The sequence below is a fragment of the Pocillopora damicornis genome, chromosome 4 (genome assembly GCF_964200805.1).
Source record: "Pocillopora damicornis chromosome 4, jaPocDami1.2, whole genome shotgun sequence".
Lineage (NCBI taxonomy): Eukaryota > Metazoa > Cnidaria > Anthozoa > Scleractinia > Pocilloporidae > Pocillopora > Pocillopora damicornis.
Window position 1 is genome coordinate 10,161,381 of NC_142673.1, and position 22,232 is coordinate 10,183,612.

The 22,232-nt window shown below is 38.1% G+C and overlaps 2 protein-coding genes across 3 annotated transcripts; one reads left to right on the forward strand and one right to left on the reverse strand.

Annotated features, from left to right (window-relative positions):
* Window positions 1–80: 80 nt before the first annotated feature.
* LOC113679954 (superkiller complex protein 2) lies at window positions 81–16,058 on the reverse strand. 2 transcript variants are annotated; one of them, XM_089202818.1, is made up of 29 exons: window positions 15,938–16,058; window positions 14,843–14,973; window positions 14,537–14,646; window positions 14,083–14,200; window positions 13,721–13,835; window positions 13,245–13,313; window positions 13,044–13,109; window positions 12,506–12,636; window positions 11,953–12,001; window positions 11,687–11,730; window positions 10,997–11,134; window positions 10,103–10,248; window positions 9,367–9,513; window positions 8,576–8,660; window positions 8,279–8,385; window positions 7,747–7,987; window positions 7,132–7,344; window positions 6,517–6,591; window positions 5,861–5,896; window positions 5,430–5,660; window positions 4,686–4,961; window positions 4,160–4,379; window positions 3,653–3,881; window positions 3,339–3,549; window positions 3,026–3,136; window positions 2,712–2,888; window positions 2,510–2,551; window positions 1,764–1,944; window positions 81–1,371 (listed from the first exon to the last, which is right to left on the reverse strand). In XM_089202818.1, the coding sequence occupies exons 1-29, from the start codon at window positions 15,948–15,950 to the stop codon at window positions 1,211–1,213; spliced, it is 3,873 nt and encodes a 1,290-aa protein (XP_089058944.1). In that variant the 5' UTR covers window positions 15,951–16,058; the 3' UTR covers window positions 81–1,210. The 2 variants fall into 2 exon arrangements, with proteins under 2 accessions (XP_089058944.1, XP_089058945.1); XM_089202819.1 differs by having other exon boundaries at window positions 14,843–15,695; window positions 15,938–16,051.
* Window positions 16,059–16,102: 44 nt separating this feature from the next.
* On the forward strand, window positions 16,103–21,249 carry LOC113679952 (uncharacterized). The gene is made up of 3 exons (XM_027196936.2): window positions 16,103–16,472; window positions 18,588–18,900; window positions 19,448–21,249. Exons 1-3 carry the CDS (start codon window positions 16,257–16,259, stop codon window positions 20,218–20,220), a joined length of 1,302 nt encoding a protein of 433 aa, XP_027052737.1. The 5' UTR covers window positions 16,103–16,256; the 3' UTR covers window positions 20,221–21,249.
* Window positions 21,250–22,232: the final 983 nt, after the last annotated feature.

Sequence of the window (22,232 nt, forward strand, 5' to 3'; positions counted from 1 at the left end):
AAACACTTACTATAAGAAGAATCTCGGGCAATTATCTTCTACCTCTAAGGCTGCTGCACGCGTATCCAAAAGAATACTTCTTTCGTTGAATTATATCAATTTTATTTGGATACCTCATTCATCATAATTTCATTTTTTGATTCCTAACTCCAAAGCGTTATTTACATGGTCTCAAGTTCCCAAAACAACCCTCCCCTTCAAGACAACTTTAAGCAGCGTTCATTTGGAAGTTGTGAGTGGTAACAGTTGTAGCCTCGCTATTCTCTCTGGTGACAGCTGGGCAGGTTATATATCAAATAAAATTTGAGCCGCCTCGTCTCGGGCAGGCGAGCCGAAGTGCTTAGATGGGAAAAGGATGACCCGAGGCGGGACAACTTGCCATCCCGAGCTGTCTCGCCCCAGAGACGAGTTCACCATTTTCATTTAGACATTGGTTGAATATTTCAGAGAAATAAATGAAGAGATAGCTCGACCAGGGTAACTCGGGGGAAGGGTTGTCTGGGGTATTCAAGACCATATAAATCACGTACCACAGTGAGGAGAACGTTGTTAAGTTGTTCCATCCGGTTTGACCGGTTTTAGAATGATTTGGATTCAAATCTTAGTGAGTAAACACACAACCAGAATCCTAATTTCACCACATTTCGAGTTGCGTGAGTTAAGTGATAAAAAAGACATTTGGAAAAATATGAATCTTATACTAAGTTAATTTACACTTGTATGTTTATTTTGAGCAAAGTCTAAAAATACTTAAAAGATCATGTTCTAAACCAAGAGTTACGAGTTAAGCAAGTTTAGTCATAAAAAAGGCATTTAGATGTGCACTCTGACTTAGTTAAATCCTGTAAGTTTAGTCTATGCTAAGTCTAAAAACGTTGAAAGAGCAGTTCCTGATTCAGGATGGGACTATTCAGCCTCGAGCTTTTAATTTAAATTTTACGAAATATGCACCTAAAGAATTTCAGTAAATTAGTTTTAACAACTCGTTTGATGGCGGTTTATATGAGCTCTTTTTAAGTCACGAAATTTTCTAGGTCAAAACCAGGTTGACCAGCAACATGGGTGACCTCAATCCTACAGTTCTGCGAAAACGGTCGTTCTTCGCTAATGGATGAAAATCGAACTTAATCTTTACGGGATAACATTTCATTGACTCAGATGCTGCTGAGTCATAATAAGATGCTGATGCTTTCCATTTCCGGTCACTAGTTCATTGCGTGTACAGACTTGCAGCGAATACGATGTCTCTTTTGATCATAGCGGACGCTTCCTCCAACTTCTCTCCAAGCTTTGGATCTCCGATGATGCGAGCGGCATTTCTAACATCACGACACGTCTCATCTAATCGCTGAATGCAGCGAACAATGATCCCTGAATAAAGAAAAAGAAAGAAGTCCATGTTTAAGTGAAGTATCTCAGCTTGGTGAAACTCAGTTCAGAACTGTAGTTCAGTCCAAAAAATCGATAGATTTGCAGTTCGAATCCTCACGTGTTACTCTAATGCTCGTAACAAGTGTTCAACATCTTTCTCTAACCCATCTTAATTCAAAGTATGGAACCCCTCTGACACTTCACCTGCAATATCTTTTTTTGGTCGTGGAAAAGAATTACTGAAAACCACAACGTATGAATTGCATGTCAAGAGAAAAAAGTCCTAACAATCAGTTGGTGTAAGAATTCCGCAGAGCGTTAAGTAACAGGAGGCTAAAAAATCGTTAGTCCTCCGTTTCGTAACCTGAGTTATGTTGGCAGGTTTCTCCTACCTTCCTGCACATCTGTCAAGTTGGTTATTTCAGAGAAAGGCATTCCTCTTGCCCATTCAAACACAGCCTCTACCAGACCAAAGTTGTACTGCTCTTTAAATTCTTCAACAGACGTAGACAGACCAAATTCAGACTGCAGGTCAGCGATTCGTTCTGCCATTTGTAATATGAACTGCTTGCCCTGAAAATATGAAAACCGAATTCCTGATGACAAGAGACAAACGATTCATCGAATTTTCCAGATTTGTTTATCTAGAAACAATCAGGGCTCCACAAAGCGCAAAAACCTTAGAAATTGTATTTTCTTTAGAAAATCAATTTGTTAGCAAAGCGAGTGCAAACAAACATCATATCACGGTACTAGAGGCAGCCTCGAACCGTGCATGGAGAAGGGACGCAATATACTCGTTACGGAGGAGTAGGTTATTGTCTCTTCCTTATAATTCTTTCCATGTTAGACCATGAGCAGTCCATAATGTTTGGAGAGGTACTTCGCGCGAGTAAAAAAACTTTGATGGGAGCGCACCGCTTAAGTCTGGGAGTGAGGATTTTCATGCTTGTCACTCCAAGAGTTCCGCGCGGCGTGCATACATGTATTTTTTTCTACTTGCGCCACGGACTTCGCCAAAAAGAGGGACTGCTCATAGTCTATTTCTATTCAAGAGTAAACGATAAGACTGCACGCCACACAGCACCTCATACACAGCACATCCTACACAGATATACGTGTATTTTTATTTCCCTACCTCTTCTAACGTCTTGGTTAAATTTGGCTTGCTGCATCGACGCTGGAAAAGAGAGAAAATTAGAAAGAGTGCTACTTTGGTAGAAAAACCAAAATCGCGTTAAAGATTAAATGTTAATAAGTCTTCTTAAAGTCATTTCCGGGCTCTCAGGTGTTTAAATATAGTCTGTGAAAAAGGGTCCCAAACTGAATGCAACGTTTACCTGCTGGAATACAAAGCAAGACAGCAAAGCCACAATCTCCGTGGGATGAAGATTCGTGAAAGCATTTTCAAACACGAGTTCTGTGATCATCAGTTCATGGTTACTTATTTCGCACGCCACTCTTCCCTTCAACTGCACAGCGTTATTCGCGTCCACGTAACGTAATTTACGTAAAACCTGTAGAATAAAAAGCAACGGCGCTAAGAAAATGGATTGTAATTTGTTACCTGGTATGAAAAGTTTAGACCTTGTTTTGAGGGTAAATAGCATTTTCACGACGACACACGAATTTGATTGTCAAGTAACAGTTTTACCTCTACTCTTTGCTGAAGTTCCTCTCTATGTTGGAGACTCTCGTCGGACAATAAATATCTTAGGAAGGTCACGTGCTCTCGTAATTTCATCTGTTTGGCGACTGTTTCAAACTGGAATGGAAAACAGAATACTTCTTTATCTTTCATCTTCCCACTTCCTAGTGCCCTATACACCACGAAAACTGAGTTATTAAGACGCAGACGTTTCGTAAAACAGAGAACAAGCAAGTTGTTAAGACTCCTTTATTGAATTTGGAAAACAACCGGATTTCCCTATAGTTTGTTTACGTTATCCTCTAATAAATAAACTCACATGCTCTGTAAACTTGGGGCAGTTCAAGCATGCGAAGTTTGCCAATTGTTCTTCAAGACTTTGTTTTCTCGCTATTGTCGTCACCATGTCAATGTCCCGGATGTTAAAGTCTTTAATAGGATCCATGATGCTCAGTCCCTCGGGATTAGCCTCGGATAATCTAAGCAGTTCTTGCTCTGCACTAATGGTAGTTTTTCCTGGTAAGTCATTCCTTTAAAGAAACCGTGAAAGTTAATTCTAATTCAACTTAAAAGTCACAGAAAACCTTCACTAGAAAAACAAACTAAAATATAATCAGAGCGTTTGTGACTCACCTAAATCTTGGCAGCATTCTCTTTTTATGATCGTCTATTATCTTTGCAGTATCAACTTTCATTTGACGAACAGAAATAGCAGTGATAGCATTTCCATTCACTTGTAAAATTTGGTGAGAACATCGTCCCTTGGGTAAAAATAAGTTTTGTTTTATAAAAGGCTGCACGTCCTCGTCCATATCTGATGCGTCTACTTTACTTTCTTTTGATGAATTAAATTCGTTGTCCTCTGTAACGAAATGCACAAAGACAAGTTCACCTGGAATTATGCCTGGCAATCAAATTCTTCGACAAAACGTTGTAATTACAAATGAACTCTTCCAGTTGAATTTTTCAATAATACTGAGGAATCTTTCCCTCAATTTCACACATAAATGCACATCTATTCAATCGCAATCTGTCTTCTTCGTCGAATGGTTATCTATTAAACGATCTGGAGTCAAACAATTTCATTCGCTGATTGCAAGACCTCAAAGACTTAAAAAACCTATCTACTAATTTTCTTACCTGCTTTGTTTTCCTTTGGGTCACATATTACTAACACTTCAAATTTTCTTTCCGTTGGACTGGACACTACTTGAGACTGCATGGTCAAGTGGCCTTTGGAAGAAGTGTTTCCTGACTGCAAAATGACGGCTAAAGCGTTCTTGTGCTCAGCGGTAGTTATCGTGACAATGCGCCCTGGAGAGAGGGCCCGCTGACCATGTGGAGACGAATGTATTACCGCCTTATGGGAGAAAATAATCACGCTGCTTTACTTCGTTCATCTTTGAATTTATACAATCTGCATGCAAACAGGACAGTGTGACTATCAGACGCCACTAAAATACAAGGTAAACCTATTACAAGGAACTGAAATGTTTGATTTCAAAGTAAAACGGAAACGCATTTTTACACATGAATGAATTGAAATACAATAAGATCAAGTGAAAAAAAAATTTCATTGCACTCGTCTGGCTAGCTTGTGTAAATGGAAGCCTAATAATTGATCGTCACACAAACGACCCGGTATGGCTAACATTCGTATCATTACCTTGACAGAGTTAGTTAGTGGCGACAGCTCTTGACAAGCCTTGAAGTAAGACTTAAGATCTCCAGAACAAAACGTACAATCCACATCGTTTATATGCTGGAGTTTTTCCTCCACTTCCTTCATTTGGCGTTTTCTTTCCTGAGCGTCTTTCTGCATATGGAACTCAGCGAAACTTCTTTTCAACATGTCCTCTACACGTAATTCCTCGACTCGCAACAGATTCAGTATCATAGAATACGTCAAACGAAACCTAGAAATAAGCTGAGTTGGTTTACCCTGTTAAACAAAAGAGAAAGAAAAGACTATATTGTCACTAGAAGTTTCACCTATCTATGGTCAGTCTTCAGTCACTCTTATAGATTTGACGGATTAATATATAGAAAAAAGCTACTGACGGGTTACAAAACAGGCCCAACGCATCCGGAGACAGCGCTAAAATGAACCAACAGCAGCTTACAATCGCCCTACATTAACAACACATGATCATTTGACCATATCACCTGACGAAGACTTGCAGTAAAGTAGCCGGAAGGTCGCCATCTTCAATTGGCAACGATCGTCCATCGTGAGACAAAACATTTCAAAATGTACATCTATTTCTACTACGTTGAATTTTGGACGATCATTCATCAAATTATAAGCCAAATTATAAATATGGAAAGAAGAGAAGAAGATCGCGAAGATTACCACTAAATACAACTGAATGACAAATTTTAGTGTTCACTGAAATGTAGTTCACCCTACCAGCATCATCTTGTGTAAGTCCGCCATCAGCGGCACGTTCCCTTTGCAGAGTATGATTACAGTCCCAGTAGGGTCCAGACCTCTCCGGCCAGCGCGGCCAGCCATCTGAATATATTCACCAGGCAGCAAATCCCTAAAACTTGTCCCATCGTGCTTTCTGGTTGTATCAAACACCACTGTACGAGCTGGCATGTTGACGCCCATGGCAAACGTTTCAGTGGCGAAGAGGATCTGAAAACATGCGCAATATTCATTCAACACCAGGCTGTCAAAATCGCAACAAGAACAAACACACCACTACTGAATATCATAGCCATGTCAACCCCTACCCGCCCCTCAACACCGCGGTCAATACAGCAACAAGGTACTGTTAGAGTTCTCCAACCACGAATATATGAGGCGCGAAAACACAACACCCATGAAATACTCACCTTTACCAAGCCTCGTCCAAACAGCATTTCCACCATCTGCGTAATAAAGGAATTCTCTCAGCAAAACTGACATTAACCCTTCAACTCACTGAAGTGATTGACAAGAAACTTCTCCTCATAATATACTTACATTATCCAGCAAACAGGTTATAAGAATACTACAACTTATCAGGTGGGATTTATCCTGATCTAATACCAAATTCTTATAAATCCCGTACGGGCCTGAATCTTTTTCAGGTCTTATTTAAACTACTAGTTCAGTAGTGTTTATAGCTGCGAGGATCTCTTATATTCGTTTCTTCACCGCAGTGCATATATATGATCTTCATATATCTACAATCATTATTCTTATAACTAATTTACTAGAAAATGTAACAGCTAGAGGGGAGAATTAACAATCAGATCTTGGGAGTTAAAGGGTTGAGGAGTTTTATGCTCAACACTATCAACCCAATAAGAATGTTCGCGGATTGTGAGGGTTGCGTGACAACTTTAAGGAGACAAGACAATGATGTTGTAGTGGATAATTCTGGCTATAATAACAACTGAAAATCACGTTACCTAACTGGAAAATAGATGACAGGTTACTCGACCTATTCAGGTAGAATCATTGTCGCAAGAATAAATCTACCCCAGGATAATATTACCACACAGACCTCTTTAATTATAGGCAGTACTCCACTGTGGTGAACACCAAGGCCGCGCTTAAGGAGCTCTTGAATCCTGGAAACCTACATGACAGGAAAAGGGCGGAACTTTTGTTAATTGTAGAGTGGCTGTGTCCGCAAAAAGAGAATCTTGCACTTGCAATAAGATCAGCGATAATTCCCACCTACAGCAAGCAAATTTTTCTTGCAACTCTTCTTCAATGACATGAGTTGTCATTGTGAAAAAATTAATTTTCAAATATGTAAACCCTCTGGCCGGAAAGATTTTCGTTCGGTGAAGAAAGCGGCACAAAAAAAAGCATTTCTGGTTCTAAGTGTACTCCCTCTTAGAACTTGTCTCACAATGACTCGTAAGAATACCCAGATAAACATGTGACAGCTCTCGCGACCGAATGTTGAAGATAAGTTAAACACAAAACAGTAGGGGTGTTACACTACGCCACTATCTCAGACAAAATTTAACTATCTCAGACAAAATATCTCGCCATAGTTTACGTGGCAAAAAAAATTGAAAGGCCACAAGAGGGAAATAAAACCTGACTACCCGAGGACCCGACTGCAAAACGCAACTTTAACTGCAAAATAAATGCGCAAAAATCTCACTTGTGGCAGTTGTCTGTCAGGACCTTTAAGTCTTGCTATTGCCTTTTGAATGAAAACGTGGATCAAACTCTTCTCGGTTGAAGTGGTGAGATCAAGATTACTGAGTTGGTCTGCGTTATCATCCACTCTCTTCCTGGAGAAGGTAAAAGCGACCACAGGAAGCTTCTCCTTCTTGCGAAGCATTTCAACCAGAGACAACCAGATGTTACGTTCCTACGAACACGCAGACTCTTGGTAAGTTTGGAGGGTATAATACACCGACCACCCCACCCTCATTCATCAGCTAATACAGTTATAGCGGGCAGGCCGACTTTCAATGAAGGATCTGCCGTTAAGTATCTCCCTACTGAAGTTCGAAGAATAGCAAAGTTAGTGCTTGTTGAAGTATACGTCCTAACACCCCAAACGTCATCGTTTTAGTCCCCTTTTTGATCGTCTCAACATTCGCCAATCTTACACTGAAATTCTCTTTCTTATTTCAAGTTTATTATCACCTCTTTGTTGTTATCCTAAAGCATTAAAATCTGTCATCCATACGAGCACGAGTTTCGTTTAAAGTAATATAGAATTTTGTAAAGGAATCATTAAAATATTTTCAAGTATTTGGCTGCACACCTCCTTAATGTTTGTTGTTTGGTGAGTTTTGGAGCCATATGCATCCTTTCCTTTCCCCTCTCTCGCTTTCTTGGCCGCCACAGCTGCTTCGTAACCGCGCGTCAGAAACTTACCGTCAGCATCCACGATCATAAACAGTTCATTGCTTGTCTTGTTACTATTGCCTGTGTATAGGAAATGCTGTAAGGGGACTGGGCGCTTGGGAGTGCTTATCACGTAGATTTTCTTCTTCTTGGTGCGTCTGTGAGAGAAGCAACAAAAGAAAAATTTGAGCTCATTTCAGCAAGTTTGATGGGGCGCCGCTGACTTGAAAAACAACTGATCTACTGATTATTTCCGCCACAGTTCCACTGTATGGCGATGATTTGCGAAGGCTCTTCAAGAGCCCTGCTAGCGATTATTAACGAAAATTCTCGAGTAAATCCTGAGAGATCATTAGAGGATGCAAATTTTGGCTAGGCAGATAATAAAACATCTAAGTATAGCAAACTTCATGACCGAGACAGAGTAATAGAGTGATTTAACTACTCACCCAATCCAGTCGGCAAATTCCAGCGTGTTAGGTACAGTTGCAGATAACAGAATGATCTTGACTTGCGCTGGTAACATAATGAGAACTTCTTCCCAAACGACACCTCTCTGTACAAAAGAACAGAAAATGAAAACACATCATAGATACTGACTGATGTCCCACATACATGTAACAAACGTAAAAGATGTAACATGCAGTAATGAGGTAAAAAGATGAACGTGTTTAACATCACTGCCTCGCGACCACTTAGCCAGTCACTTAGCGTGTGGTTTTAGGAAAGCTAAGGCGATCGCTTACCTCTGCATCGTTTATGTAATGTACTTCATCAAAAATCACCCACTCCACGTCTCTGATGGCGTCTGAACCATTGTATAACATGGAACTGTCAAATCAGAAGTAGTATTTAGTGTTGAAAGTTCCTCGTGGGGCTCTTTCCAAACAATTTTTTGTTCTTAAGAAATCAAAGCACTTCATGTTTTGCAAGAAATGAGACTAAACGTTTTTAGTGGAATCTTATATAACCCCGCGAAGGGTTCGAAAACGATAATTTAAGTGTTCCCCCGACCAACATGGGAGAACAGTACATAAACAATCTTACGAAGGGTTCTAAAACGACAGCGCAACATCTCACTGATCATGTTGCCAAACGACAATTTATGCGGTGTTTTACCGACCAACATGGGGAACGCTACATAAAAAAATCGTGCCTTCATTTGGGCGCCCTTTCTTTCGCTAGTTTGCTGTAACTTTTGATTTGTCAATTAAATAATCAGATTTTCTAGGTGGTTTTTGCCATCAGCTGAGCAAAATCATCAAAAATACGTGCAATCCAGTGTTCCAGATCAGTTTAATTGAAAATTGGAGACAGACGAAAATTAAAATTGTCGCACAGGGGCAAGAGATCACAGAAGCTTGGTTATTGTAAAGCCCCATGCGCAGAAAAACCCCGTTAACTTCGCACCTGGTTTGTTTAATTAAAGGTAGGAGTTTAAAAACCAATCACAGACCAAACTGAGAAATGAGGACTCAGTCCTCATTTCCCAGAAAACCCTAGCCACTCTAAAAGAACAAAAAAATGCGATACTCACCGCAATATTTCCGTAGTCATAATCAAACAGGACGCCTCAGGTCTGATCTGCACATCACCTGTCAGCAGACCTACATCCTCAAAAGTGTCCTTGAACTCGCGGAACTTCTGATTGGACAAAGCTTTGATTGGTGACGTGTATACTGTCCTACGCGAGAAGACAAGGGAAACCTTCGGCTTGAACGTTTACGTAAGGTACCTATGGCCTCTGTTGTTTTTTTTTAACGAGAACCTGACAACTTGGAAATAAATAAACAATAACGGAAAAACCCTCACTGAAAAGTCTCTTGATCGCTTAGTTCCTTTCCCTTTAGGTACTGATATTTCACTAAATAAAAACAGCCGTAACATTTGTGTTTTCCTGCTTGCCGAAATACATTTTACATAGCAATTTCATTTCCTTTATTCTAACAGTAAAATGGTCAATGCGAAAACTAGGAGTAGAATGTTCACTAAAGCTTTTCAAGAATAAGTAAAAATTAAAAGAGGCAAACAGAAGTTTTAAGTGCCAATGATAAACTTAGAAGAAACACCACTAGGACAAAGGTTTCAATGACTTTTCTCCATGAGCGCCTGCCGATGGTTTTATAGGCAGCTATGCGCGAATAGGATCCTTAAGGTGAAACTCGAGCAAAAGAGCCTGCTTGCAGGCCAAACAGACGACGGTAAAAAGTCTTACAGGCGGGGGTAGACTGGGAACCGGCTTTAATTGAAACTTCTGCCACGCAGACGAGTACCTTGTCATGTGTTTACTAGCCAAAGCAATGGCATACTCTGCCACCACTGTCTTTCCAGCTGAGGTATGAGCGGCAACAAAAACACTTTCGTTATTTTCTAAACAAAGCACGGCCTGCTTTTGAAACGTGTCCAGTTCAAACTTCCACTGTAAACATTAAAGAAAGTAAAGGGTTTTCTTTTTGGCTAACATACACGAAAACCCAACGGGCACGAACACCACTACGCCGCAAAAAATGCGGTTAGATTACTGAAAACTGGGTTGAGGCTATATAGAGAGGAGACGTTTTTTGAGGCGCAGACGGCAACTGGAAGAAAAAAAATACCTAATCCTGGTGCGCTTTGACACCCATGTATCGACCGTGAGGTCATCGTTTTAGCGGCATTTTAAACGAAATTGTGCTTACCAAAAAGGTGTAGTGAGCAAAAGGAATGAGAAATTTTGACTTCAGGCTGCCGCCCGCGTCCCAAAAATGTTCTTGCTTAACCTCCCTATTGATGAAAACCCCGAAGACCAACGATGAACTTCTGTTTACTGTAATATCGAATGAACTGAAGTAAATCCTTCAAACCGAAATACTTAAAAAAATCAGTTCTTACTGCTTTCATGAAAAGGTTGACACGCTCCAAAAACGAAAAGAAACACGCGATCTTTCCTTTTCCATCTTTCGTTTACATTTTCATGTCATTTCAAAGTCAGTAATACGACTGTTAGCCGAGATCCTGATTTTAATTCCTAGTTAGCCATACGTTTTCTCAATTTGTAAGGATCCGATTGTTCCTCTTTTCATCTCTAAAAACGCCAAAAACACTAAGTACATTACGAAAAATTAATCCTATGTGAAAGATAATCCAAGATAAGCGTTAATCGTGTTTTGAACAAACCGATAGTGCACCTCATGCGCCATATCAGGAACTCGCTTATGGAAACCTTTGACAGGTTCTGTGACGTTCACCATAACAGCCCACTCCTCTTTGATGGGTTTGTCTGTAACTAACGATGAAGAAGTACGTGTCTTTTCTGAATCGCTTCCCTAAAGAAATTAAGATAACATGAAAAGCTTATGTCTTGGCGTCAAAGGTAAACTATAAACAACATGCTAGTTTAAGCCTCTTTGTCAGAGTGCTGAAGGCAAGCTAATGAACGACCATATTGTTACACAGTTAAAACAAGTAAAGAGAGAGCCACTTGATTGCTTTATGAATATTCCTCCTGTGCCCAGACCTAGCATGAGTTCTAACTTTTCATTTGTCCTGACACTAGATGGACTGAAGCAAGTCCTTTTACAAATAAAAATACAATTCAGGGCTTCACTCACAGATTGACCTATTATACATAAATTTGACTCGACCTAAAGATCACTTGAAACAAACGTCTTTTGGTTCAGCTCATTATTGTTTGAATAAAACACTCTGTCGTTAACCGACGAAAACTAAAACTATATAGCATCCAGCCCCCATTTGCGTTCTTCATGATGCAACACTGTAATATCTAGTGGTAGATCCAGTCCTTGAAGTACAGGGAAGGCAGAAGAGGCAGGGGAGGGAGTGGAGGGAGAGGAGACACAAGTATATTCTCTATGTACCTCGACCAATACTTTCTCAAGACTATCCTGTCTTTGGAGACTTCCTGTAAAAGGAAAAAAGGAAAAACTTTATTTCCTTTTAAGAATCTTGTTTACCGTTTCTATATTAAGGCTTGTTTGCTCGTGCTCCAAAGTCACTTCAGTAATTGCTTAGGGTTAGTTTCAAATCTCCTTTTCCTTCTCAGATATTATTTCCCCATGATCAATCCATTGATCTTTGTGTTGACAGTTAAAAGGGAATTTAAAAGTACATTCACTGTTCTCACCCTCTGTGCCATCCTCTGGATCACTCACAGATTCGCTTTTATCAGAAAGCTAAACACAGGAACATCAAAGAAATACAAGTGAGTTATCAATCTGAAGATACAACAGACAAAATATTATTCTACAGAAGGAGTGACTTTTGATTGGGAAAACTTGCTTACAACAGGAGGCTTTGGACAAAACGTATGAGGAACGGCTCATACGTGAGCTGTTAAGAGTTGTCCTTGAGACAAGTAATACAAAAAAGCAGAAAATGTATGAAAGAAATGATTCGACAAAATTTTTGAAAGCACCAGATATGTTGTGTGATAACTTGGACACTCAGACACCATGACCACCAGAAATCTTTCTGAAGTGTCAATGTGCCCATAGGGAAAAAGCTGATTAGATGTGAGATAACAACAATGGTAGTAATAAGCTGGTGCTTTTGATGGTTTGTATGTATTCCTTGACCTCCATGTCATATCACCATCATATTTTGTTGACAGTTTTCTGATTTCAGCAGTGACTAAACTGAATTTGATTAGTGCTTTCACTAACAGAGTCACATTGCACCTTATCTATGTCTTCCTCATCTGTCTCCAGGTCATCACCATCATCACTGTACTCTAGGTCTTCCAGTGTGGTACCAGCCATGATGTCAGACATAGCCACAATTTGAGGTACAGGTGCCATGGAATCTCTCTCTGAAGACAATTAAATATACAAAAAATGTATCAAATAACTGTTGAACATAACTGTGAACAAGGGATATTAAAATAAAATTGTAAATTCAGCACTCAAGGACAGTGGCCCACATTGCTGCAGCTTATCTGATTTCCATAAAATGAAGTGACTAGGAGTATTGCTAGCATACAATTGGGTGGGAAAAAGGCACTGGAGAGAGGCAGTGTAAGAGGAAAGTGCCTTGCCCAAGAACACAACACAATGACCCGGTCAGGTCTTAAACCAGAACCTCCCAATCTGGAATCCAGCATGCTGAATGTTACAACCTCCAGTTCTCCCACAAATAAAGATTATTGCCTGAGATTAAACACTGCTGGAGAGTCCATGAGGCAATATGATACTATGGTTGTTTTGTGAGTGATCTGACCTTGGTCTTCCTTATCTTCAGTGAATCTAGCACCTTTTTTAAAGCCTGGTGGCACAGACAGAAGATCTACAGGTGTAAAAAGAATAAATACAACAGTAAGGATGTTTTCAAGCCTTTGCTACAAATGCAAATTACAGTACATACTGTCAAGCACATCACTGGTGATGTAAAAACAAAGACAGGGTTGATTGTATCATGTACCTTTCTCAAAGTTCAGCTCACCATCAAATACCAGACCTGGTTTTGTAGTTTCCAAGGTCTCCATACCACCTTCAAAATTAAATGGAAAAAAGATTATCCAGAATAGAAGAGGCAACATTATCAAGGTTCACAAAAAAAAAAAAAATAGCCAGAGTTAAAAAACAGTTTTTATCACTTAAACTTGATAGAAATACATTTTTTATACACAGTGACTGGTGTAATTTTGCTCTCCTAAATGTTTATGATGATTTTCTGTCATTCTTTTGACAATCCAGAAATTACAGCTCTAGAAGGAAAAGAAGAACTTGCAATAAATGGAATGGAATGTGTTGCATGAGCTTGGCATTTACTACTATTCATTTGTGAAAGTTGCAGCCATAGAAAACCAGTATAATGAAACTACATTTATCCCTCTTTTTGTCTATTTAACTGTTAGCTACAGATAAACACATTGCTGGAAGCTAACTTCATGTTACCTGGTAAAAACGGGTAATTTGTAGACTCTCCCTTCACCGATGCTGATAGGGGCCCAGGTTGTCTTAAAAGTGACATGGAATTTTTTGATGTACATCCTGTATCTGTCAACATAACCTGGAAGTAAAAAGAATTACAAGTATCAAATATCTATTCACTAATGACAAGTATAATTTATAGTCAAATTATCTTGTGGATGTGTAAAATTATCTGTTGTATGCTTGTATGTTTCAACCAAAGTCCAGCATATTCTCCAGTAGTCAAATTAATTACTAATTGAAGTTACAATTTAACATAGCAAAACACAGAAAGACTAGGTGTCTAACTGGAGAAACTGGAAAGAGAAATGGGTATGATTCTTTACCTCGTTACAGCCTTGAAGTTCTCCTGTTGTTGGATTTCTCTCTACTTTCAATGTTGATGGAACAGGACACACATCTGAAAACAACAGACTTTCTGGGTCTCGTTCACGTGGCCAAAATCTAAAATTTGACAAGAAAAAATATATCTCAACCCTTTCATGCTTACACTCCCAAGATCTCACTGGTTACTCCCCCTTACCATGCACCATACAATTCTTATAATGTTAGTTCAGTGGATTTGGTATTGGGTCAGCTAATAAACCCCTTAAGTCTATTTTCTCTATTGAATTTCATATCACTTTTCTCCATGATTTTGTATTAATATTCTAAGGAGAAAATCTGTCTTGTTCACTCAAGGAAGCTAAAACGATCAATGGCAGAGATTAAAACAAAATAACATGGTTTCCAGGCTGTTCTTTTTCCCCTGACTTCTTTATGCAAACTTCCTTTTATTACCTCTGTGTTCTTTGAAAGTCATGGATGGGCAGCACTGTAGGATCCAGAAGATACTTTTCTAAATCAGTCTTTAGATCTGGTGCAAACAAAGGTGGTAAACCACATGGAAGCTGTGCAGAGGAAAAACTTGATAAATTTCACAAAATTTTGCTTGACTAACTCTAAAATTTTGAGAAAAAATTCATTTCACATCACTCTCCGTACTTTACATGGTGAACACATTCCACATGAATAGGCTAGACAGGACATTTAAGCTGCTTGAATAACAACAGATAAAAAAAAGGCAGAATATGTTTATCATCTTACTGTTGTTAGTGGTTTTAATTCCTTTTTTGATGACTTATTGAATGATTCTGGTATGATTTCAATTGTGCCTGTACACCCAACTTCCAGAAGATCAAAAACATATTCCAATGCATGAGATTCACACTCTGTATCTGGGTAAAAAAAAGTTCACAGATAAGAAATTACCACTTTTACTGTTACACCATTCCTTTAACTTTCTTTTTAATATTGTCAACCCTGAAATCATGTAATTCCCTTTTCTAGTAAAGACAGACTTACTAAATGCATTGAAAACTGAATACCACTTTAAATCTTCACTACTACCCACAGAGCTCAATGACAATTTTCACTACTTGGTTCCAAAGCAAAATAACCATGCTCTTTCTACACCCCATATATAAATAAGTAAAAGGGCATTCTTGGGATGACCAGTTCACAAGGTTTGACCCAGTTATATTAAATTTTCTCATTGAGTCAACCAATTTATGCTGATTTTGTAGCCAAGTCTCTTTTTTTTTGTCAGGCTCCACAACTTAGATGCTAGAGTAGTATACCACCTAAATTTAAACACTAGTTACATAAGAACAGTTCCCTTTTCTATTGCATAATCATGTTTGCCTGAAGTTAGTATTAACCAGCAAATAAATATTAAACAGGTATAAAATGTTAGATAGTAAAGAGGTTCAGGATAAATAAAATGAGATGAAAGATTAAGTACATGAATGATTCAATAAATGGATAAATGAAAAAACTGACACTTTCCTTAAGCCTTTACCAGGGTGTTCTTGGGTCTAAAAACACATAATAACTTGGTCTCCCTCAAAGAAAAAATGTTCTTCACCGTAACTTTAATTCTGCTATCTGTCACATCATACTAGGTGAGAGTCACGGATAAACTATCAAAATATTACCTGGGCGATATTAATTATTTCACTAAAATTTACCTCCTCATCCAGTCTGTATAATATTAACCAGTGGAACAACAAAAGCTTTAATGCACATAAAAAAAACTTTTGGTTCATTGTTACAATGCTTTCGGTTTTTCCTTGACGGCCCCAAGGAATATGCGTCATCTAAACTAAAACATTGACTAACTGAAAGCTCAACACCTCTTACCTTTCTCTTCCATGTTTCTGGCTTTAACAAAGACAACTTCTGTGCTCAATTGCTGTCATTTTCAGTGCCGGTTAATCCTCCCCCTCCGGCTAGCCGCCATGTTGACTGCGCCGCAAGTACTGGGTTGGACTCTCCTCAATCTCTCTCGAGAACAAATCTTGGCTCCAGACTTTCTCGCGTTATTTGTTTAGAAAACATTGCCCGAGGGGGAGCGTTTTGATAGAGGCTTACAATTTTGAAAGCACGCTATCTGGTCTACGTTTCTTTTTACGGTATCTTCGTAGTCGAGTTTAACGTTTATATAACATTTGTATAATCTATGGCTGATGTAAAAGATGAAGAATTTGATCTCACCTTTTTGGACGAAGATGGTATCGATGTAGATGTACCTGACGCCGCTTCAACCCGACTTATTCACCTCGACAAAGATACGGAAATCCCGAAACGATATTTGATTCGCAAGATTTTTTCACCGCATTTGGAGCCGCCAGCTCATTACCACCCTGCTGCAGAAGAGTCCCAAAGAAGGAAAAAGGTAACAGTTGTTTTGTGTCACCGTCTATATTTTTATGACCAAGCGCGCGACATTGTGCAAAAACCGAAAGGTTGTCTGTTGATTATAAAAGCATGCCCCGAGAGATTTGATTTCACAGATGTCAACGCCACAGGATAAGCTTAGCTTACGTTTAACAGATTTCGGAAAATTGGAATGAAATAGTTCAAAGTGAATTCCCTGTATTTTGTTATCTAATCACCGTTTTTTTTTTTGAGGCTCCTCTCAAAATTGTCAGCCGACCATGTAGCAAATGAACGATGTTTTTGTGCGAAATGGAGAAATGATTGACCACAAGTAATGCGCTAGGTGCAGTTTTTGTCGCTGGTTGTCTGGTTATATCGTCTTTTATGTTATAAATGTTTTAACTGAAGATATTAACCCCTCGGTGTGTATTTAGTAGGGTATTTCCGGCTTTTTCTCTAACAGGAGAAAAGCGAAAGTTCGACATCGTTTATGAGCGGGAACTCAGTCGTGTGTAGGCAGTATAACTTCTGCCATTTCCCAAAAGAAATAAACATCTCTAAATCTTTTATCTTTGTAGAAACCTGACATGTTTGCCTGTTAAGCCTAAAGTGATCCCATTTGCTGTCAATTTTGTAGTATTTCTTTTATACAGCGATTGGCGTAGGCCAGCTTGAAGTAGACAAATTCAGCGCTTGCTGTTATTAGCATTGTTTTATCGCATTAATTTGACATGACATTTGTAAAAAATGGCATTATCAGTGATTGACATCTTGTCAAGTTGCGATAAATTGAGTATCAGCGGAAACGTGTTGAATGTCGTGTTCTATGGAAAATGGATAATTTTGAAAATTTAAACAATGTTTTGTCCATACTTTTAAATATTATGGAAATTATTGCAGATGACAATGTCACCTTTAAATCTAGTAAATAGGAACACTGTGAAATTAACAAGTCTGTTCAAATTGTGTGTTTGACAGTTTCCTTTTTTATTTAAACACACACATGTACTGTTTATTTAATTATAAAAGGCATTTTTTCCTGCAATACCTAGGGAGCAGTCACTATTTTTAAAAATTGTCATTAAAGTAAGTATGCTAATCAAGATGGAATGAATGCAGCAGGTTCATTTGAAGAATTAGCAGTGAAACTGATAGTAGTAATCAGAAAAATTGTTTAGAGTAGTTGAGTATATCAGATATAACAATTTTATCTTGAAAATCAGGAGTATGTTTCATTCTTCAGTTTCATCATTGAAAATATTTCCAAAGTACTGTGACTTTCACAATAAGATATGAAGATATATACATGTATTTATTATGCACCAGGCAATACTTGCATTCAATCCTGGATGTTAGTGTGACATAAATCTAGAAAAGGGGGATGGGGTAGGGGGGGGCTAAAACAGAACCTTGAGGTCAGGGAAAGTAGTTTCACCATTATTTTAACACTTTTGACTTTATTTCTGTGATTACTAAGAGTATAGATGTTGGATAGGAAGAAACCATGAGTTCCAGGGAAGTAGTGTTACTGTTAAGATTTTTAACACTTTTGACTTTATTTCTGTGACAACTACATGTAAGAGTATAGACATTGGATTATTGTGGAGGATTTTGTTTTTTTTGTTGTTGTTGTTTTTTTTTATAATAACTGACTCAAAAGAATATTTCCATCAAAAATATTGTGTAACCAGTATGAGGGTTCAGAGATCTTTTAAAGAATTGTGAAAAGAGAAAATAGCAACAGTACAGTCTGGAAAAAATACCAAATAGCATGGCATATTTATTAATAATTGTAATGGCACTGAGTATAGTCCAACTTGGTCTGTAATCATACAAGTGATTAACAAAATAAGACAACTGATAAGCACAAGTTGGATTTGCTAGTCACAACAATAACTAATGAATTAAATTTGTCAAATCACAAATAATTAGTGAAAAATAAAGCAGCTAATGTATCTCTAACATTTGAAGAAATTGTAATGTTATGATAAATCATTTAATTATGATTTTTATAAATACCAGGTATTTGAATTATTCAGCTACTAGCTAACATAGATTCATTCTCAATGCTAAATTACAATATCTGTGAAGGGAATACCATTAATACAATACTTTTTATTTCTCTTGAAAGGTTCACAGCAAGTGGGGTACTGAAGTAATCAAAGGTCGGCATAGTTATTCCAATCAAGATGACCTTGTAGCCTTATTAAGCTTTGAAAATACATCTAGTTCTCGTAATTCCAGCCTTGATGAAACAACCATCAGAAAAGTAAGACAAGTTTTATCACAGAAGAGTGGAGATGACAATCTAGAACCTCTACGCCATAGTGCTCTTCAGCTCTTAATGAAGTTTTCCAGTACTGCCACTTACGACAAACTGGGGCAATGTTTTTTAGAGGGAAAAATTGAGGAAATATCTCATTTAAAACTCACTGAGATTCAAGGTTTGTTTCAATATAGGAAGTGAATTTTATTCTCAAAAAATTGTGAGTGCAATTATGCATCTAATGCTGAATAAGTCTCCATTGTTACTTTAGATTTTATTTGTGCACAAAACTCTTAGTGGTAAGTCTCTAACTATTTATTGGCTTTACATAGTCCATTTTATCCGAAAACAGGACCCTGAAGGATATTTTTCCTACAGCTCCCACTCTCCCATGTTACATGAAGGTTGTTACATAAATTCATATTTACACTGAGAACAGTTAATCTTGTGAAGTAGGATTGAAATATAGTCTTATCTTATTTTGCGATGTTTTCATACATGCAAGTGTCATCATAAGCTTGTCTCAAAATGTATGTTTACCACCTCAGCTATGGGCTCATCCTTTACTCCTAGCAGGCTTAAAAAAAAAAAAGGGAAAAAAGGATTTTACAGAATTAGGCATTCATATTAGCAGTGCTGCATATTTTTGCCATGATAAGGGGCTATTCACTCCCTAGAAATGAAAGAAAAATAACACTGATTTGATGTGTTTGTATCATTTTCAGCTGTGTCTCTAATAATTCCCCCACCATGCTTCATAGAGATAGCCATGCCTACTGATGAAGGCTCAAATCTCAAGGAAACCCTTTCCTCACTGTTGGTATCACATCATTCTACTTTCCCATTCTTAAGTGTTAGAGAACCAGAACACAAATTTAACAATGGATCAAGCCCCTCAAATTCTCCAGCATCTAAGACCAGACGGGTGGATAATGGTGGTCTAACAAAACCTGCTGTAGGTGTGATGCTAATGTTTACACAGCGAGCAGAAAAAAATTCTGAAAGCTGTTTGAGTGTAGTAAGAGGTAACTCTAAAGAATGGGAGCAAGTCAATGTGCCACAAGGAATTGCAGAAGGACCTGGTGATGAGGTTTATTTCAAAGCTGCAAATAGGGAAGGGCCTGTGTTTGCAGTCAAGAAACTGTCACCTGGTTCTGGAGTTCGCATTATACTTTTTGTGAACAAGGACATAGACGAAGTAGAGCACTTTTACCACCTGATCACTGGTAAGCAACCACTACACCTAAACAAGATCGAAGAAGGCCTTAGTACCCGCACATTCCCTCTATCACCCAAACTGGAACTGCAACTTGTTTGTCATCCAGCCCTTACATCACATCCTGTGAAAAATGCTGCTCTTTGCTTCATGTTGAAAGGGAATGATGTGAACGAAATGTGTTCAGAAATTCCTGGTGGACTTCGGAACATTGGTGAAGGACATTGGCAAGGAAAAGATCCTGAGGGAAATGCTGTTATACTTTATAGTTTACTAAAATAGACTGCAACTGTTGTTTCTTGGGTTGCTTGATAGATGTATATCTTGTGATATCTGTACCTCTAAGTAGCAGTTGTGAAGGTGTACATATTTTGTGCACTGTATATTTTACTTTCTCCAAGGTGTGGCTTAGTCAGTTTTCTTTACATAAGGACAAACATAACTGACCTGAAAATTTTGATGTCACCTCATTTTTGGAAGAAATAAAAAGTAATCACTAACCCTTACACCCTAATATCAGTGTCCATGTTCTCGATACTCCTCTCTATACATTTCCTTCAGTAATTTGTTATCAATAAAAGCTTCTTACACAGAATTAGGCTCACAATCACCTTTGTTATTCCCATGATCTTCGTGGAATATTCAGCTGTATTACTTTAGAAATTAGATGCTAGTCACTGTTGAAAGGGTGAAGTTCACAGCATGTGGTTATGGAATATCCTTATATACAGCTTTCAGAAAGCAATCAAGTGTTCTTTCTCTAGTCAAAGAGTGTTTTTATTTAATTTAATGGATATTTTTAATAACTTTTATTTAGTAAAGTTCCTTCTGTCAGAATCCAAAAACTGAAAACAGATGAATATAGCTGAAATCAATGTAAAGTGAAAACTCCAATGGCATGAAAAAAGTTTTAATAACAACAGACTTTGTTAAGACACTCAGAGGACTATATAGATTTTGTACGCATTCTGTAGGATAAGGTTGTGAAAAAATCTCCCTTAAATTAAAGCAAGGATATTATAATATTTCTACAAATATCCAAGTAGAATCTACTCCACAATATGAACTTCAACACTTAATCTGCCTTTTTTTTGTTGCTTAAGATAGATAGTAACGTATAGAGGTAACAAGAAATTTGCTTTCCGTGGCAGTCACGTGTAGATATCACATATGGATTAATTTAGTTTCAATTAAACATCTAGTATCACTGAACAAGGTATGGTACTTAGTGGTATGGTATTCATGGTAGGTTATTGAAGGAACAGCTGTTGTAACTTACCGGTAATCAAACATGAAGCAGCAATGGTAAAAGATTCTCTGTCTGTTTTGTCTTATTTTTTTTATTTTTTATTTTTTGTTGGTTGACTACACTTGCTGATGTTTCTGAATTATGCTGATTGAGAAGAACAATTCTACAACCTCACTTACCTGTTTCCCAGAGTCCTCTCTTTTCCTCCCTTGAGAGAGAAGCCTAGGAAAAAGTTTACAACCTCACTTCAACGTTATTCGCCCAATCTGCACGATTTTTGATCAACTGTCCTTGACAGCATACAAAACAGTTTAATACGTCCCTTAGTTTCCTGGTCTACCTTGCAAATGTCTAAAGTTAACTCTGTTGTGACAGTGAATTTATTACTATTATTTCAATTATGTCTAGTCTTGTTATTAATGAGTGCCAGTATTTCTTTGAAATAAGGAAATCATTTATTACTAGCCTGTTAAACCAGCGGAAGGGGCTGGTAACTACATAGTTTTACCATAGTGAATTAACTGCAATGATGGAGCCCGATTTACGTCTTTCCCCGTTGACATTGTCCTTATCTTTGACGGGAGTTGCAGAACTAGATCCCCACGCCGACGTGGAGGGAATGTAAAGAATGAGTATGAAATCCCTCTCTTCAATATAAAGCCCTAATTTCAGCAGCTTAGCGAAGGGCACCAACTCTCCGATAAATTTGGGCTTTATACTTCCCAAGGTCAAGCAATACTGAATATATGGCAATTTAATTTTCATTTAAGGATTAACATATCAAATATAGGTCAATATACAGGTGAACAAATATAGCAGGAAAAAAAGTCTTTTTTTTTTTTTTTCTTTGGTGATTAATAAAAGAAATGATTAGACAATTAGCGCGCTTAGCTCGCAGGATTGTGCGCGCCACCAAGCACACGGGTTTCTTTCAAGAGAAACAACTGAAGGAAGGACTTAGGGCCGGCTATTTACTCGAAGTCTAACCCAAACCACGGTTTTACGCAATCAGTTGACCTGAGGCTTTCTTTGCATGAGGGTTGAT

What these genes read in the sequence shown, in the direction of transcription:
- LOC113679954 (XM_089202818.1), bottom strand. An exon ending in ATTACATAAACGATGCAGAG is followed by an intron (nt 8,386 to 8,575) that starts GTAAGCGATCGC and finishes TCTTTTGTACAG; the next exon opens with AGAGGTGTCGTTTGGGAAGA. An exon ending in GCCCCAAGTTTACAGAGCAT is followed by an intron (nt 3,137 to 3,338) that starts GTGAGTTTATTT and finishes TTTCCATTCCAG; the next exon opens with TTTGAAACAGTCGCCAAACA.
- LOC113679952 (XM_027196936.2), top strand. Translation starts at nt 16,257, where the DNA reads ATGGCTGATGTAAAAGATGAAGAATTTGATCTCACCTTTTTGGACGAA. An exon ending in AGTCCCAAAGAAGGAAAAAG is followed by an intron (nt 16,473 to 18,587) that starts GTAACAGTTGTT and finishes TTCTCTTGAAAG; the next exon opens with GTTCACAGCAAGTGGGGTAC. An exon ending in AAAACTCACTGAGATTCAAG is followed by an intron (nt 18,901 to 19,447) that starts GTTTGTTTCAAT and finishes TATCATTTTCAG; the next exon opens with CTGTGTCTCTAATAATTCCC.